General features: G+C 46.6%; 1 protein-coding gene across 2 annotated transcripts in view; it reads left to right on the top strand.

Annotated features, from left to right (window-relative positions):
- Heg1 (heart development protein with EGF-like domains 1) overlaps positions 1-14,901 on the top strand; it is an 88,055-nt gene extending 73,154 nt beyond the window's left edge. For both annotated transcript variants that reach the window (XM_017598169.3, NM_001427854.1), the window contains 3 exons: positions 4,825-4,912; positions 7,586-7,760; positions 9,987-14,901. In XM_017598169.3, coding sequence (XP_017453658.1) covers positions 4,825-4,912; positions 7,586-7,760; positions 9,987-10,136 — 413 coding nt within the window. In that variant the 3' untranslated portion in view covers positions 10,137-14,901. The remainder of the gene's footprint in view (positions 1-4,824; positions 4,913-7,585; positions 7,761-9,986) is intronic.
- Positions 14,902-15,465: the final 564 nt, after the last annotated feature.

The following is a 15,465-nucleotide window of genomic DNA, read 5'->3' as shown; positions in this document are numbered from 1 at the left end:
TGGCAGACGATGGCAACAGGAGTAACACCCCATCCTGCGCGGGCCACCCCACCCCACTCTCACACGGATGGAGGGATTAAAAGTTCCCAGAAGTGGCGGGCTACACAGACAATGGGTTCCTTCCAAATAACCCTGTAAACAAAGCTAAGAGTTCCAGAGGAAGGTGGAAACCAAGGGTGGGTTGGTTCGGGGAGAAGCCGTAAGCTGAGAGGATGGCCAGCACTGAACTATCAGCACGTGTTCACGGGGAAGGAGGCCCGAGGACCCCAGCTCACTCTGAGCAACTCCTCACAGGACAGAGATGGGTTTCCCATCTCTATCCCACAGAAACACTTGCAGTGCCCGCCAGGCCAGAAGCAAACATGACAGTTGGCGTTGGGGAAGAAAGACCCCATGAAGCCCAATGTCGCAGAAAGCTGACGTCAGCACTTGCATTCACAGATCGGTTAAAATGAGTCTGTAAGACATTGCGTGTGCTTGGTGGAGATGGGAAAGGGTCTATGCATCCTGTTTCCTTTATTATTATTCCTCTTATTTAAAAAATTTTAAAAGCATACATACTCTCAAGTTTCACATTGGCATTTTTCTTTCTTTTTTTTTAAAGATTTATTTATTTATTTATTTATTTATTATATATAAGCGCACTGTAGCTGTCTTCAGAAGAGGGCATCAGATCTCATTACAGATGGTTGTGAGCCACCATGTGGTTGCTGGGATTTGAACTCGGGACCTCTGGAAGAAGAGTCAGTGCTCTTAACCGCTGAGCCATCTCTCCAGCCCACATTGGCATTTTTCAAACATAATTCTTTTAGGTAATTTTTTTTTACCCTTTTAACCCCTCAAGTCCCTCCCATAGACTCCTTTCCTGTTGCCACGTGTGTCCTACCACCTCCCCCTTAACTCCTTTTTCAGTTTTATAACTCACCTCACTTCCACCCCCACACCCACATATGAACATTACACACTAGGATCACTCAGTCTATTTTCCAACTCCACCCATGTCACTGCAAGTCTCATGCTGTCATGGCACACACGCTTAGAAGTAGTCACATGGCTGTGCCATCCAAACATGGGGCCTTTAAAAACTATTGTGTCTTATCAATGTATTCGTCCACAGTGAATGTCATTAGAAGAAGAAAAGGCAGTGTATGATACTTGGTACCTAAGGGAAAGATGGGGAAATAGGTTTTGTTTATTTAAAAAGCTATCCAGCCAGGAGTGGTGGCACACACTTGGAAGTCTAGTATTTGGAAGGTTGAAGTAGGAAGATCATGAGCTTGAGGCCAGCCTGGGCTACATAGTGAGTTCCAGGCTACCCTCAGCTCAATAGCCAGACTTATTCCTCCCTGCTCATTGTCTTCCTTATTCTTTTATGCCATTCTTTTGTTTGTGTGTGCATGTGGGTGAACTACTGTGTGTGTGTGTGTGTGTGTGTGTGTGTGTGTGTGTGTGTGTGTGTGTATTTAAATTTAGGTTTCTCATATCAGAGAAAGCAGGTGATATTCATATTTCTGAGTCTGGCTTATTTTATTTAGCATGATGTTATATCGTTCCATCGATTTCCCTGCAAAGTATATTGGGTTGGGTTTTTTTTTTCCCCCAGACAAAACTATTTATTTCAAAGAGGAATGAATGTGCTATAACCTGCAGCCATTTGCAAGGGTCACTTCTATAACAGATATTTGGTTTTCTTGATATAAGTGAGAGAACATTTGGGGTTGGGGATTTAGCTCAGTGGTAAAGCACTTGCCTAGCAAGCGCAAGGCCCTGAGTTCGGTCCCCAGCTCCGAAAAAAAAGAAAAAAAAAAAAAAAAAAAAGAGAGAACATTTATCTTGATGTGTAAGATAAATATTAAATTTTTTTGTTTTTGTTTTTCGAGACAGCCTCTTTCTGTGTTGCGATGGCTGTTCTGAAACCTGCTCTGTAGACCAGGCTGGCCTTGAATTTACAGAGATCTGCTTGTCTCTGCCTCTGAGTGCTGGGATTAAAGGCATGTACCACCACTGCCCAATTTAGACTTTTTTTTTTTTTTTTTGGTTCTTTTTTTCGGAGCTGGGGACCGAACCCAGGGCCTTGCGCTTCCTAGGTAAGCGCTCTACCACTGAGCTAAATCCCCAGCCCCCCAATTTAGACTTTTAAAAGAAAAAGAAGCTGGGTATGGTAGCACATGACTGTAATCCCAGGCTCAAACAGGAGGATAATTTCAATTTAGAGACCAGCCTGGGCTACATAGTAAGTATAGGCTACGAGGCTATAGAGAGCCTATCTCAACTTAAAAAGAAAAAAAGGCAACCAGGCAATGGTAGTACTCACATTTAATCCCAGGATTTGGAAGGCAGAGGCAGGTGGACTTCTGAGATTAGGGCCAGCCTGGTCTACAGAGAGAATTCCCTAACATACAAAATAAAATAAAACAAGAAAATGAAAACACCAGGGGAGCCAAGCATGGTGACATAGGCCTGTAATCCCATCACTTGAGAGATGGAGAGGCAGGAGGCAGAAGTTCAAGGCCAGCCGTGGCTATATGAGACCCTGTCCAAAAAGGGGGGTAGGGTAGGGCATAGGAAAGCCAGATGCGATTGTCTGTAATCCCAACACTCTGAATGTAGAGGCCACCAGGAGGTCAAGGGCATCCTTGGCTTCATAGCAAGCTCGAAGCCCACCTGGGCTACATGATACTTTGTTTCAAAAGTGAAAATAGTAAGTAAATAAAAAAGCAAATAGAGCACTGGGAGCCACGGAAGTCTCTTAAAACAGGAAACAGCAAGATCAGACTTGCTGTCCCGAGAAGACATGACAGGAGCTCAGGGCAGAGCTGGTAGAGGTGAAGAACAGAGACGCCGGCTGGAAAGATGGTGTGTGTTTAAGAACACCAGCTGCTGGTCCAGAGGACTAGAGTTCAAGCCCCAATACCTTCACTGGGTCCCTGCAGCTCCAGCTCCATGGGGTCTGCCACCCTCTTCTGGCGCACGCATGCACACACACACACACACACACAGACACACACACACAAAAACACACACACTCAAACACAAACACACACACACTCACACACAAATGATAAAATTAATTTTTTTTTATAAAATTAATTCTTAAAAAGGGCTGGGGGTGGGAACTGGAGAGATGGCTTAGTGGATAAGAGCAGAACTTGTGGCTCTTGGAGAGGACCGAGGTTCCATTCCCAGCACACACATGGTGGCTCAAAACCATTTCTAACTCTGGTTCCAAGAAATCCAATGCCCATTTCTGACCTCCATGGTCAGTGATGCATAAAATAGATATATATTAAATAAATGCATAAGATAAATATCTTTAAGAACAGTGGCTGCATCAGAGGTTTGTCTTTTCACTCACATGCACGCACATGCATGCACACGCGCACACACACTAATATATGAAATTAAAGGTAATTCTGTAAGAGTAATACTACAGCAGGAGGTGAAACATATGAGAAATATCTGGAGCATATATCAGAGGCAAAGGAGAAGAGGGACGCATTCCATAATTTGGCCTTTTTCCCTCTACACTGCAGAGCTAATCTTTTTCATAATAATCTGGCTTCTGTGCTGATCATTTAAATAAAGGATAGATAAGGGGTGTGTAGCTTGTGGTTTACCTGTTCTGCTCATAGCCCCTGATCTAGGAGAGCTGGAGAGCTGTGCTGTAACCTTGACTTTATAACCGTGTCTGTAGATCGTGGTTCAGTCTCACTGTGCTGTAAAAAGTCTGGTCATTCGGGGCTAGAGCGGTGGCTCAGGGGTTAAGATCATGGTCTGCCTTTACAGAGGACCTGGGTTCCACTCCCAGAACCTACATGATGGCTCACAACCCTCTTGTCACTGTCCCAGGGGATCTCATGTCCTCTCCTGGTCTTGCTGGTCATGTCATAGACAGATAGTTGAATAAAACACTGGTAATGAAATATAAAATAAATATTCTTTAAAGAAAGAAAGAAAGAAAGTCTAGTTACTAGGCTTTCATACTAGATCTTCCAACCCGAGAAACCAATTTTAATTTTATTTCCATAAGAAAAAATGGAAATTTTAATATAATTTATCACACATAATTTCACTACAAATATACAGATATACACCCCAACTAATTAGACATGTTATTATTACTATATTTGATATATGCTTCTATCAGTGCTAATCTCTGTTAATTAAATCCGTGTATAAGGAGGTCTTCTGGGTCTCGGTATGGTTTACGCAGTGACCCCCGACCCTGGACTTAGCAGACCGGTAACATTTCTTCTGAAATTGAAGAGTTTAAGCTGTCTCCGTTCTGTTTTACCAAGTAAGACCCTAAAACTGAATCGAACCTCTGGTGTTTTGTTTTGTTTTGATTTTGAGACAGGGTCTCACTGCAGCCCTGGTGTGGCCGGAAACTCACGATGTAGACCAGGCTGCCTCTGCCTCCAGTGTGAATCACAAGTCCTTATTTTCGTTATTATTATCGAGATAAAAAGTTAAGTTTCCTGATGTGTAATTTTCACATGATAAAAGACACTCAAGTGAGAGAGAAAATACGAGGAAAGCCTTTCAGAACAGTTTGGGGAAACTTGCTGGTTGCCTGTCTCTCTTTTGTGGTTTAGTGACATCATCAGGACTGCTCTAGAGAAAGAAATTTGGGGCTGAAAGGGGGAAACCCTTTCAACACAAAGGAAGCAGAACTCATCTAGCCTTTGAGAATCTCTGGCTGGAGAGCAGGCGGTGGGAGAGAGCAGCTAAGGCCATGCTGACGATGGAGGGTGGGGTTGAGACATGACTGGGGACCTCCTGCCAATCAACCCTCTTTGTTTATTCCTTTGTTGCTTTGATTAGCCTATCAGCTCATCACCGTGGTGATCGCAGCGGCAGGAGGTGGCCTCCTGCTCATCCTGGGCCTTGCACTCATTGTTACCTGTTGTAGGTGAGTGGTGAGACCTTCCATTTAAATCCCCATTTCACAGACTGTGCTATACGATTCTTAACCTGGAATAAACTAGCGCTTGGGAGACTGAGGCAGAAGGAAGATGTCTGTGAAGACAGCCCGGGTTTATAGCAAGTTCTAGGTAAGCCCAGGCTACATAGTAAGAGCCTGTCTCCAAAGTACCAAAGCTAAATAAATAACACAGTCCACAAAATAAGAAGGTGAGATGGACTTTATCAAAATCAAAACCTTACAAACTCTGGAGCTGAGAATGTGGCTCAGTTAGTTAGTAGAGCGCTTGCCTACCGTGCATGCCTGAAGCCCTGTGTTTGCTCCCCAGCCAGCAGAGAGGAAGAAGGAAGCATGGTGTTTTCCTCCTCTGATCCTAGCCCAGGCAGTAAAGGCAAGAGGAACCAAGAATTCAAAGTCATCCTTAGCTGTAAAGCACATGCAAAGCCAGCCAGGAACACAGGCAGCTGTTTTAAAATACAGCTGAGCTTGGTCACACACATCTTTTAATCCCAGCACTCAGGAGGTAGAGACATTTTGGATGTCCTTGAGTTAAAGGCCAACCTGGTCTACACAGTGGGTTCCAGGTTCCAGGACAGCCAGGGCTACACAGCAAGAGTATCTAAAATAAATAACAGAAAGTAAGAAATGTTGATGAGAATGTGGCAGAATTGGAGTCCCTACATGGCTGGTAGGGACTTAAGAAAGTAAAGCCACTTTGAATGTCTGGGAAGCCCAGGACTCTGGGTCCCTGTGGATGCCTAAGAGTGATACAGCATATCCACACAAGAACTTGTACCTGTACGTTCACAGCAGCTCTGTCCCCGAGAGTCAGAAGGGAGAGCAATCTAGTGCCTATGGGCTGACAAATACAAAACCCAAATGTGACAGAGCCACATGCCATCAGCCACTGGCTGGCACATAGGTGAACCTATGTGAAATGAGGCATCTGAATGGTCATCCGGGGTATGATAGGAATACGAGTTATTAGAGTTTCTGCATCCAATAGAGACAGAAAGCAGACCCGTTGGAGACTAGGGTGGAGGTCAGGGTGGAAAAGTTGTGCAGGTGGGGGTGATCAAAGAATCTGAGACGTCTGGGGGTGACGAAGCCATCTTAAAGTTGTGATGATAATCACACCGCTGCGAATGTGTTTAAAACCATTATGTGAGCAAGTCATACGGTTTCGTCCGATGTCTCTCAGAGGTGTGTGGAGAGAGAGAGGCAGACAAAAACAGAGGGAAGGGAAGGAGCTGCCTTGAACTGTTTTAGCAGTGAAGAAGCGGGAGCCGTGGTTTGGATGAACCTTGGCCCCAGGCTTCCTGCATGGAGCTTCAGTGAGAAAGGGCAAGCCAGAGAGAATGAGTCGCCCTTGTTTACGATTACCTGTTCAGGTAAAGGCGGGTCACAGTCACTGATTTGGATGCTGTCAAATGGAAAGAATTATTTGTATGTGACAAATGGAGGGACCTTTCCAACATCACTAGTTATCTTTTCATGCTCGTCTTAAAGGGACATTTTAAGGCATCCCCAGGAAGACCGCCAGGAATAATTTACTGTAAGCACTCAAGAGTACAGCCATTAAACATCCCTTCTTTTTTTTTTTTTTTTCTCTTTTCTTTTTTTCGGAGCTGGGGACCAAACCCAGGACCTTGTGCTTGCTAGGCAAACGCTCTACCACTGAGCTAAATCCCCAACCCCTAAACATCCCTTCTTACATTACTATTAAAGATGAGCCTAAACCGGTTGAGGGCAGTTCCCCAGAGAAACAAAGCCAAGCAGCCAGGCCACATGGGCCTTGCATTGGGAGCATTCTCTACCACAGCAGTATAGCCATTTTACAAGGGAGCCTGGACTCTTGGTTACTGAATTGGGAGTGGTGGCAGGGCCACTCTGAGCCTGAAGGTAGGGCCAGCATCGAAGGTCTGTGCACCATGCTGAGTCATTTCTGTGCCTTTCCCTGGAACTTTAAAGTGCGGGAGAAGGAACCTAGGGTTTCAGCATCTCTTACTCAGAGCAGATATAACTAAACATATCTGATCCTTGGCCCACAAGACGGGCTTCAGACAGTCACCCTAACCATATCTAGGCCGTAAAACCTCACCGTTTCTGAGCTCCTGAAATGACAGCATGGAGAGTCTGTAAGCATTGAGGGTTCTGTGGTTTGTAAAGTGATAAATAAAACGTTGGGGAGAGGGAAGGCCAGCTCCATCCCAGGTCTCTGGTAGCCACAGGTGAGCCAGGGGCTAAGTCTTCCTAAGCCAGAGCCACCCTGTAGTCTTGCCCCCCATTCTGGAAACCCAAGAACAGCATTGACACCTCACCTGTGGTTTCCGATATTTTACCACCATTGAGTTCCTTTCCCTCCATAGGAAAACTGATTCCTATTTCCCTGGCTACCCCAAGGGCACTAACATCTCCTCCAGGGTCATTTCATGCCCCTTTAGGCTCTTTAAGTTGGGAAGTCTTTTTTGCATCTTTTTTGGATGGCAGAGGGGACTCCTAGTGGCGGTTTTAACTTTTTAGTCAAATACTATTTTACTAGGGTTCCCAGTCTTATTTACATTGCAAAACACGCTCAGTCTTGTCGAAGATGCCATTTCCTGACACGACTTATTGATAGAATTTTTTTTTTTGCACAATTTTTTTTTTAAATTCTCACAGAAAGAGTAAAAATGACATAAGTAAACTCATCTTCAAAAGTGGGGACTTCCAAATGTCCCCATACGCCGAGTACCCCAAGAATCCTCGCTCACAGGAGTGGGGCCGGGAAGCCATTGAGATGCACGAGAACAACGGAAGCACCAAAAACCTCCTGCAGACGACAGACGTGCGCTCGGTAGGTGTCTGTGGCAGCCGGCCTCAGGGCCCCCAGCAGGGATGGCAGGGAAGGCGTCGCGGGAATAGTGACACAGACCTCTGAGACACACTGCTTATTATTCACTGTTCGGTTTAGCGGTGGCCTAGTTGCATGGAGTTTTTCCGTGTGAGTATGAGGAACCCCTTCCACAGAGTAAGTTACTTTTGGGGAGTGGGAGTCGTAAATTCCTAAACTTGCTTTTAAAAATAGGAACAGAAGCTTCAGAGGGCCAGTGTGGCTTCGGGCCTTTGCCCTCTCTCTGTTGTTATCTCCTTCGCTCTCTAGAATCTCACCTCCTGCACTTTGTCAGTCAAAACTCGGGGCTGGGAACGGCATAGCAAGAGTGACTGAAGGTCATCTTCACCACGGAGGTTTTAGAAACTTAGTAGGTCTTTAATAATTGGCTCCCTCCAGCCCAGGACTACATCAGTGTGAAAGCTGGGAGCTTCCCTTGAATCAGTGGTTCTCAGCCTTCCTAACGCCGCGTGACCCTTTAAAACGGTTCCTCAAGCTGTGGTAATGTCCCCCCTCCCCACCACCACCATAAAATTATTTCTGTTGCTACTTCATGGCTGTAAGTTTGCTACTCTTATGAATTGTGAGGTAAATGTGCTTTCCTATGGCCTGAGGTAACCCCTCTGAAAGGGTCATTTGAGCCCCGAAGGGGTGAGACCCACAGGTTGAGAACCACGGCCCTAAGCTTCTCCTGCCCCACACTGAAGACAACACAGCTCTTCTTTTTATCCCATTTGGTTCAGCTTTAATCACACCATGTCAGCCATAAAGCCCACACAAATGGGGATATCTGGACCGAAAAATAAACAGATGTCAGGTGACCGCTAATCAGTTCGCCCTGTGGCAATAAACATGAGACCTTGTGCTATGGAGACTGAACCATAATCCCTCTGGTCGCCATGGAGATTAACGGAGAGGATCAGACTTTGGATGGGAGGGGCGAGTTTGTTCCTGTGTGCTCTTTGAAATTTTACAGCCAGGAGGAAGAACAAGAAAGGTGGAGACAGGAAGCACAAGGCCCTGGGTTCGGTCCGCAGCTCCGAAAAAAAGAACCAAAAAAAAAAAAAAAAGGTGGAGACAAGAAAGATGAAACGCACCTCTCTAATTAAACTCTAGTTAAACATCCCCTTTCTGAGCAGACGTTGGCTTTTCCTTTCTGTCGGGGACGTCTTTTCCCTTCCCTAACCGAAGCTGTACTAAGTGTGTCTGAGTCCCACGTGCTTTGCTAGGGACTCCTCAGCCCTTGTGGGAATTAGAGCAAACAAGCAGGCTGTCTCCCAGGACCAAAAAGAAGTTGGGGAGGAAAGACTTTATTTGGCTTACACGACCACACAGCTGTTCAGTACCAAAGGAAATCAAGACAGGAAGTCAGACAAGGCAGGAACCTGGAGGCAGGAGCTGACGCAGAGGCCATGGAGGGGTGCTGCTTACTGGCTTGCTCCCCATGGCTTGCTCAGCCTGCTCCCCCCCTCCCCCCGGAGCTGGGGATCGAACCCAGGGCCTTGCGCTTCCTGTCTCCACCTTTCTTGTTCTTCCTCCTGGCTCTGATGCCTGCTTCAGGCCGCTGTGAGAAGCAGGCAGACAAGTACAGACAGATATGCAGGCAGAACACCCGTATACATACAATAAAATTTAAAAAAAATAATTAAAATAAGTTTTTTCTTTTCTTTTTTTCGGAGCTGGGGATCAAACCCAGGGCCTTGAGCTTGCTAGGCAAGCGCTCTACCGCTGAGCTAAATCCCCAACCCCAATAATTTTTTAAAAGAAGGAGATTGTGGAGCTGGAGAGATGGCTCGGCAGTGAAGAGCACTGGCTGCTCGTCTTGAGGACCCAGGTTCAATTCCCAGCACCCACATGGCAGCTCATCCCAGTGGCTTCCCAGACATTGAATCCATGCGGTACATAATCATACATGCAGGCAAAATGCCCATACACGTAAGAAAAGAAGAAGAGACTTTGAGTTCCAGGTCACCAGGAACAGACAGCATGACTACCTGCCCTCCCCTCCCTCCTCTCCCACCCCACCTCATCTGAGTAGGTAAATAGACCTGTGTGAATTGTGCCTCCAGGTGAGATGGCTTCGCTATTTATAGATCGCCCGTATACTTTAATTAAAATATAAAAAGCTTTACACTTATTTAAGTCCAGAAATAAATGATTGACATCTCTCTTTTTCCCCTTGGCATCCAGCCCACAAACGTAAGGAACCCTGAACTTGAACGCAACGGACTGTACCCAGCCTACACTGGATTGCCCGGATCAAGGCACTCTTGCATTTTCCCAGGACAGTATAACCCATCTTTCATCAGCGACGAGAGCAGGAGGAGAGACTACTTCTGATTCCAGGAGACAGGGGGGTCCCCCGTTTCTCTGAGCCACTTCCCGGAATGTCTGGCTTGGAAGACTATACCGGAAGGGAGTAACATGCACTAGCTCCTCAGAGCCATGCTTGAGGGGAGTGACCGAGGTGGAAAGGACAGATGGATGCGGAACTGCAGGCCACTCATTCAGCGCTGTTGCTACTGTGAACGTGGTCGTGGGCCAGTACCGAGTCTCTAAATGCCTGGCACGTAGAACTGGATGGCTTCCGTAACAGACCACTAGGCTTCACTTCCAGGATCCAGTTTTCCCCTTGATTTGCACTTTAATAGATTGGGCAGGGAGGCTGCAATTTGGACACATTTCCAGACTATTCCAGAAAGCCTTTCTTTTCCAGGATATTTCCACAGGCCTCGGTTTGGTTTGATTGGCAGCCAGGGGCTGGCACTTATGTTTTCCTGCCTGGCGCCTTGTGCTAAACAACAGATGGAGGTCAACGCCACTGTGATGGCGTGGCCAAGCAGCGCAGAGTATTTTAAGGTTTCTAGGTTGTCAGTGTTCATCTCCATGCCATAAATGAGACCGTGGCATTCGCAAGGCTCAGCACAAAACTTGTTTTAAGTCAAGGGGACACATAGGCTTTACAATGTGTTAGTTTTACTTTCCCGAGCAAGTATGACTAATCAGGGCAAAACAGCATTCCTTTGGTTTTCATTAGAAGCATCCAGGTGCCCCTTCGTGTGTTCCAGCAGGCAATGTCAGTCAGGCAGGTCCTACCCGGAGCCAGAGTCTGCAGGCTGTAGTAGGAGAGGCAGTCGCAGGTGTGTCTGAGCTAGTGTCTCACCGCTGGAGGGAAAGCAGTCTGTGTCACAGCAGAGCGTGGCAGAGGAGTGAACCTGACACGTTCCCGAACCCCAGCAGAAACTGGGGGCTCCCCCAAGAAGAATGGGGAGCTAGGAGGAAGCCACAGGTAAGGGTGCACACCTGCCAGCCTTGGAGCCCATAAAATTATCTGCAAACTCAATGGAAACTTGTAACCACTTAGAGCTATTTATTCACTGAAGAGAGAACTTAATTTCTCTCACCCAGTCACTGATACATCTGTGTTCTTGTGCAGTGTTCCCCTCAAGACTCTGTTATGGTCTGAGTCAGCTCTGGAGAACTAAAACCTGGCCAGCTAGGGTCTGAGATCTTGGTTTGGGGGAAGGAAGTTCTGTCTTTTGTTTCTTGTATTGTGGGATCCTGGGGGCGGGAGGGCTGTGTGGTGTTCCATCCCCTGTGGTACCATCAGCATGTGGGATGTCCTGGTTCTGGATGAGGTGAAGAGGTCGAAGCGTTATCCCCACCCTGAAGCTGGGGGCTCAGCAGCATTTATTTCTGGAAATGGGACAGCTGTTGGAAATGGTTCCGTATGTGTTTCTTTGACGTTCTCTGGTTCCTCCAAAATTTACAAAGGTTCCCATCCTCTTTTAAGTATACACTGTGTCCCATGGTCTGGTGACATGTGTCACCGGTGAACTGTCACCAATCACTCTCACCCCCTACAGCAGGACCATGAATCGGGTGCAGAGGATTTTTAACCAAGTCACATTCCTTAGTACAGAGGATTCTGCTGTTCCTGATTGATGCTAACTTAAAAGTTGCAAAGCACTGTCTTCTCGAAGCCGGGGGTCTTGTTTGTGTCTCTTTGGGGGAACCAATGGCCCCTTGTGTTTTTGTGAGCCCCTGTGCTTGCCTTCCCTGAGCCCAGATTCCTTTCGAGGTAGCCAGGTTCTATCCCTTCCAGTAGTATTCAGGCTTGTCCCAAGCCTCATTGCTGTGGGAAGAGCCAGTGTGATGGCTGTTCCCAGCCACACGTCTAATGCCTTCAGCTAGCATCGCAGCTGGTGAGCACCTGTGTAGGGGGCAGACTCCCAGCTGGGTGAGCACCTGGGTAGGGGGCAGACTCCCAGCTGGGTGAGCACCTGGGTAGGGGGCAGACTCCCAGCTGGTGAGCAGCTATATAGGGCCAGGAACTTCCAGCCCTACAGAATGAAGTGCTCTGTTTCTAGGAAGAATTCCAACATCCAGAAAAGAGTCCTGTGAGTTTTCCAAAAATGCCTGCTGACTCATGAGTTTGGCCCAAATAGAGCGGAGTGAAAGTGTTTTTGTTTTGTTCTTTTTTTTTTTTTTTTTTAACTGTGAAAGACACAAGGAGAGCCCCCAAACAAGGGTGCTGTTACACTGGGTCTATAGTTTGTGGGTGGGGGAGGAGCTTGCAGTAGAAAGGCCTCTGCCCACCATTGGGAGGAGTGGAGTGTAGGTGCTCTCCTACTTGGGGTTACATCCAGAAGCTAGCCCAGAGAGGACACCAGCAACCCATGAGAAAGACAGACAGGATGAGCCCATGTCTGGACATGCAGAGTCTATGGTTTTACTCAGAGTCTGTCCCCACCCCTAGAACGAATAATTCGTGTGCATAGAAGTGTCACAGTCCTGAATTGGGGTTCCACGATGAGGGAAGTGGGCAGAAAGGAAAAGCTACACTGCCTAGGAGATGCTTGTATGGGGAAGATCCAGGCCAGGTAGAACTTGTCTACCGTGGGGCATTCAGGAACAGGGCTAAGAAAAGGGTTTTTCTGGAGCTGGCCTGAGCATTGTATAAACTCCAAGGGTTTTTGATTTTGTTGTTGTTTGTTGTTTGATTTTTTTTCTTTCTGCTTCATGTGTTCCCACCATGGGCCAGGCTTTATGCAAGGTATCTGGCCTTACAGCACCTGTGTTAGCCAATGATGAACATCCAGAGAAGAGGCATGGGAATGTAGCTTCGATGGCAGAGTGCTTGCCTAGCAGGTACAGAGCCCTGAGTTTTATCCTCAGGACCGCATAAACAGGGTGCAGTGGTACACTCTTGTAATCCCAGCCCTCAGAAGTTTGAGGCAGGAGGATCAGGAGTTCAAGGCCTTCCTGGAGAACATGGCACCTTGTCTTAAAAAGGGAACTATTGGCTGGTTTGTGGTTGGCAAGAGGCATATTGGTATGTGGCGTGGGCCCTCAGAAGTGAAAGGGTGTGGTCTAGGTGGGGTTTTTGACAAGCACAGCCAGGCCGAGGCACCCATGTGAGGGTTGCTGCCTCATTCTCAGAATGAGGCCATAACCCCCAAGTAGTAGAAATGTGAACCTGTGTGGGCTGGGGACAGAGCTGAGTGTCTGAGGTGCTGAATGATCTTCCTAACCGGGGAGGCTATTTCTAAAAGCATCCAAGTCATGTTGAACCAGAACTACTATATGATCGGTGCAGTCAAGCTGCCTGGTGGTATTTGAGGTCAAAGACTAAGAGCTGACTATTAGACTATTATGGTCTAAAAGAGGAAGTCGTAAAAGCTGGCCCATAGTAGAACGTAGCATTGTTGGGAAAAGACTGTAGTTAAAGTCTTTTAGAGATGCTGTGTCTATTCAAGAGTGAGATTCCAGGGTGGGCACATTAGCTTTTGGATGCCCGCTTAAGCCGCTTTGCCCAGTAGTGAAGTGTATGGGTGTCTATAACAATGGGACTTTGTCTAAAGCAATGAAGCTATACAGCCAAGTTGCCCTTGGTTTAGTGTTTCACAACGCACTCAAAAGCAGGGGCTTTACCCTTATTTCTAAATTTATATCGATTTTTCTTTTGAGACCAAAGCACTTCTTTGGGAGGAAGAAGAATACGAAGTTTTGTATTTTGACATTTTATTTAAAACAGTCCATAAGAGCAAATAGTTGTTTATCTACCTGAAAGCTGTTTTTCTTCTTCTGCTTCTTTGGGAGGGGAGAGCCTCGCACATACCAGACAAGTGCCGTCCTGTGGCGCTGCACACCCCGGCCCTCTCATTTCTTCTTGACAGTATCATCCTAAGGTTCACCCCAGCACGTCTGGATACGAAAATGATTCTGTAGTTTGTCTTTGGGAATGTGTGTTCTTTTTTTCTTTCCTTTTCTTTTTCTTTTTCTTTTTTTTTTCCCTCAAATCCCCAAAGGGGAAAAACAATAGGAGCATTGAAGTTAAAATAATAACTTTAAACTTTAAAAAAAAAATAACTGGTTAAAATCATAGGAACATTAAAGTGTTAAATGCCAACCAATTCATTGTACTTCAGTGTCTCCATGAAGTCACACCTCTTTAGGTCTGGAAGCTTTAACCTGCACAATAGCCCGTGAAACCCAAGGGGGACTGTTTAGGTCTGAAAGGAGGCAGGTCCTGGCCTGCCTCTGTCACGTGGGCATCTTCAAAGAAAACATTTCCAGTGAGGCCGCCTGGTAGATTGTGCTATAATTTTAAATGATGGTCTCAATGTCCTTGACCTGACTTGTTGAGGACAGGGTGAAAATCGGGGTGGGATGGAGCCACTTTGTCAGGGGAAACTGAACCCACTCCCTTAACTTTCTCTCTACAGAGAGAAGGATAGTTCACCACGAGCTGCTGTGAGTTTTGGTGACTTCTATGTGTGTTGCTGGTGTTACAGGTCAATGGAGATGAGGCTGCAGTACAAACTCTGTTCCGTTTGTCCTGGATTTTGTTCTGTATACCTTTAATGCTGACACCTGCGGGTTGACTGTGCGAGACCCATCATGAGAATGTTATTTAAAGTTGTATTATAATGTCACCTCCACTAATTATTCAGTACTGTAGCAGCAATGTATTATTTGTAAGAATTTGGTTATTTTTATACTTATATCCACTCTAAGTCTGGCGTTCTAGTCAGCAAAAAAAAAAAAAAAAATGCAATAAAATTAGTAAGGTTCCCATTGGTTTTCTCTTAAAACAAGCAAATGAGTGTGTAAGTGGTTTTTTGTGGTTTTGTTTTGTTTTTACCAGTGCACCATTTAAATAGTGAAGGGTGGACTCTGAATGGCAAATGGAGGCAATGAGTCCCCTCTCTGTCCTCAGTGCCCCAAAGCAAAGAACACACTGTTGAAGATGGATGGGTGGGTGGGTGGATGATGAATGGGTGTGTGGGTGGGCAGGTGGGTGGATGGATGGGTGGATGGGTGGGTGGGTGGATGGGTGGATGGGAGGGTGTGTGGGTGGATGGATGGGTGGATGGGTGGATGGATGGGTGGATGGATGGATGGATGGATGGGTGGGTGGATGATGAATGGATGGATGGATGGGTGGATGGATGGATGGGTGGATGGATGGGTGGATGGATGGATGGATGGATGGATGGATGGATGGGTGGGTGGATGGATGGATGGGCAGGTGGGTGGATGGATGGGTGGGCGGGTGGATGGGTGGATGGATGGATGGGAGGGTGGGTGGGTGGATGATGAATGGATGGATGGATGGATGGATGGATGGATGGGAGGATGGATGGGTGGATGGATGGATGGGAGG

The sequence above is a fragment of the Rattus norvegicus genome, chromosome 11 (assembly GCF_036323735.1).
Source record: "Rattus norvegicus strain BN/NHsdMcwi chromosome 11, GRCr8, whole genome shotgun sequence".
Taxonomy (NCBI): Eukaryota; Metazoa; Chordata; class Mammalia; order Rodentia; family Muridae; genus Rattus; species Rattus norvegicus.
Note: the sequence above shows the minus strand (reverse complement) of the source record. Positions and strands in the feature narration are given on the sequence as shown.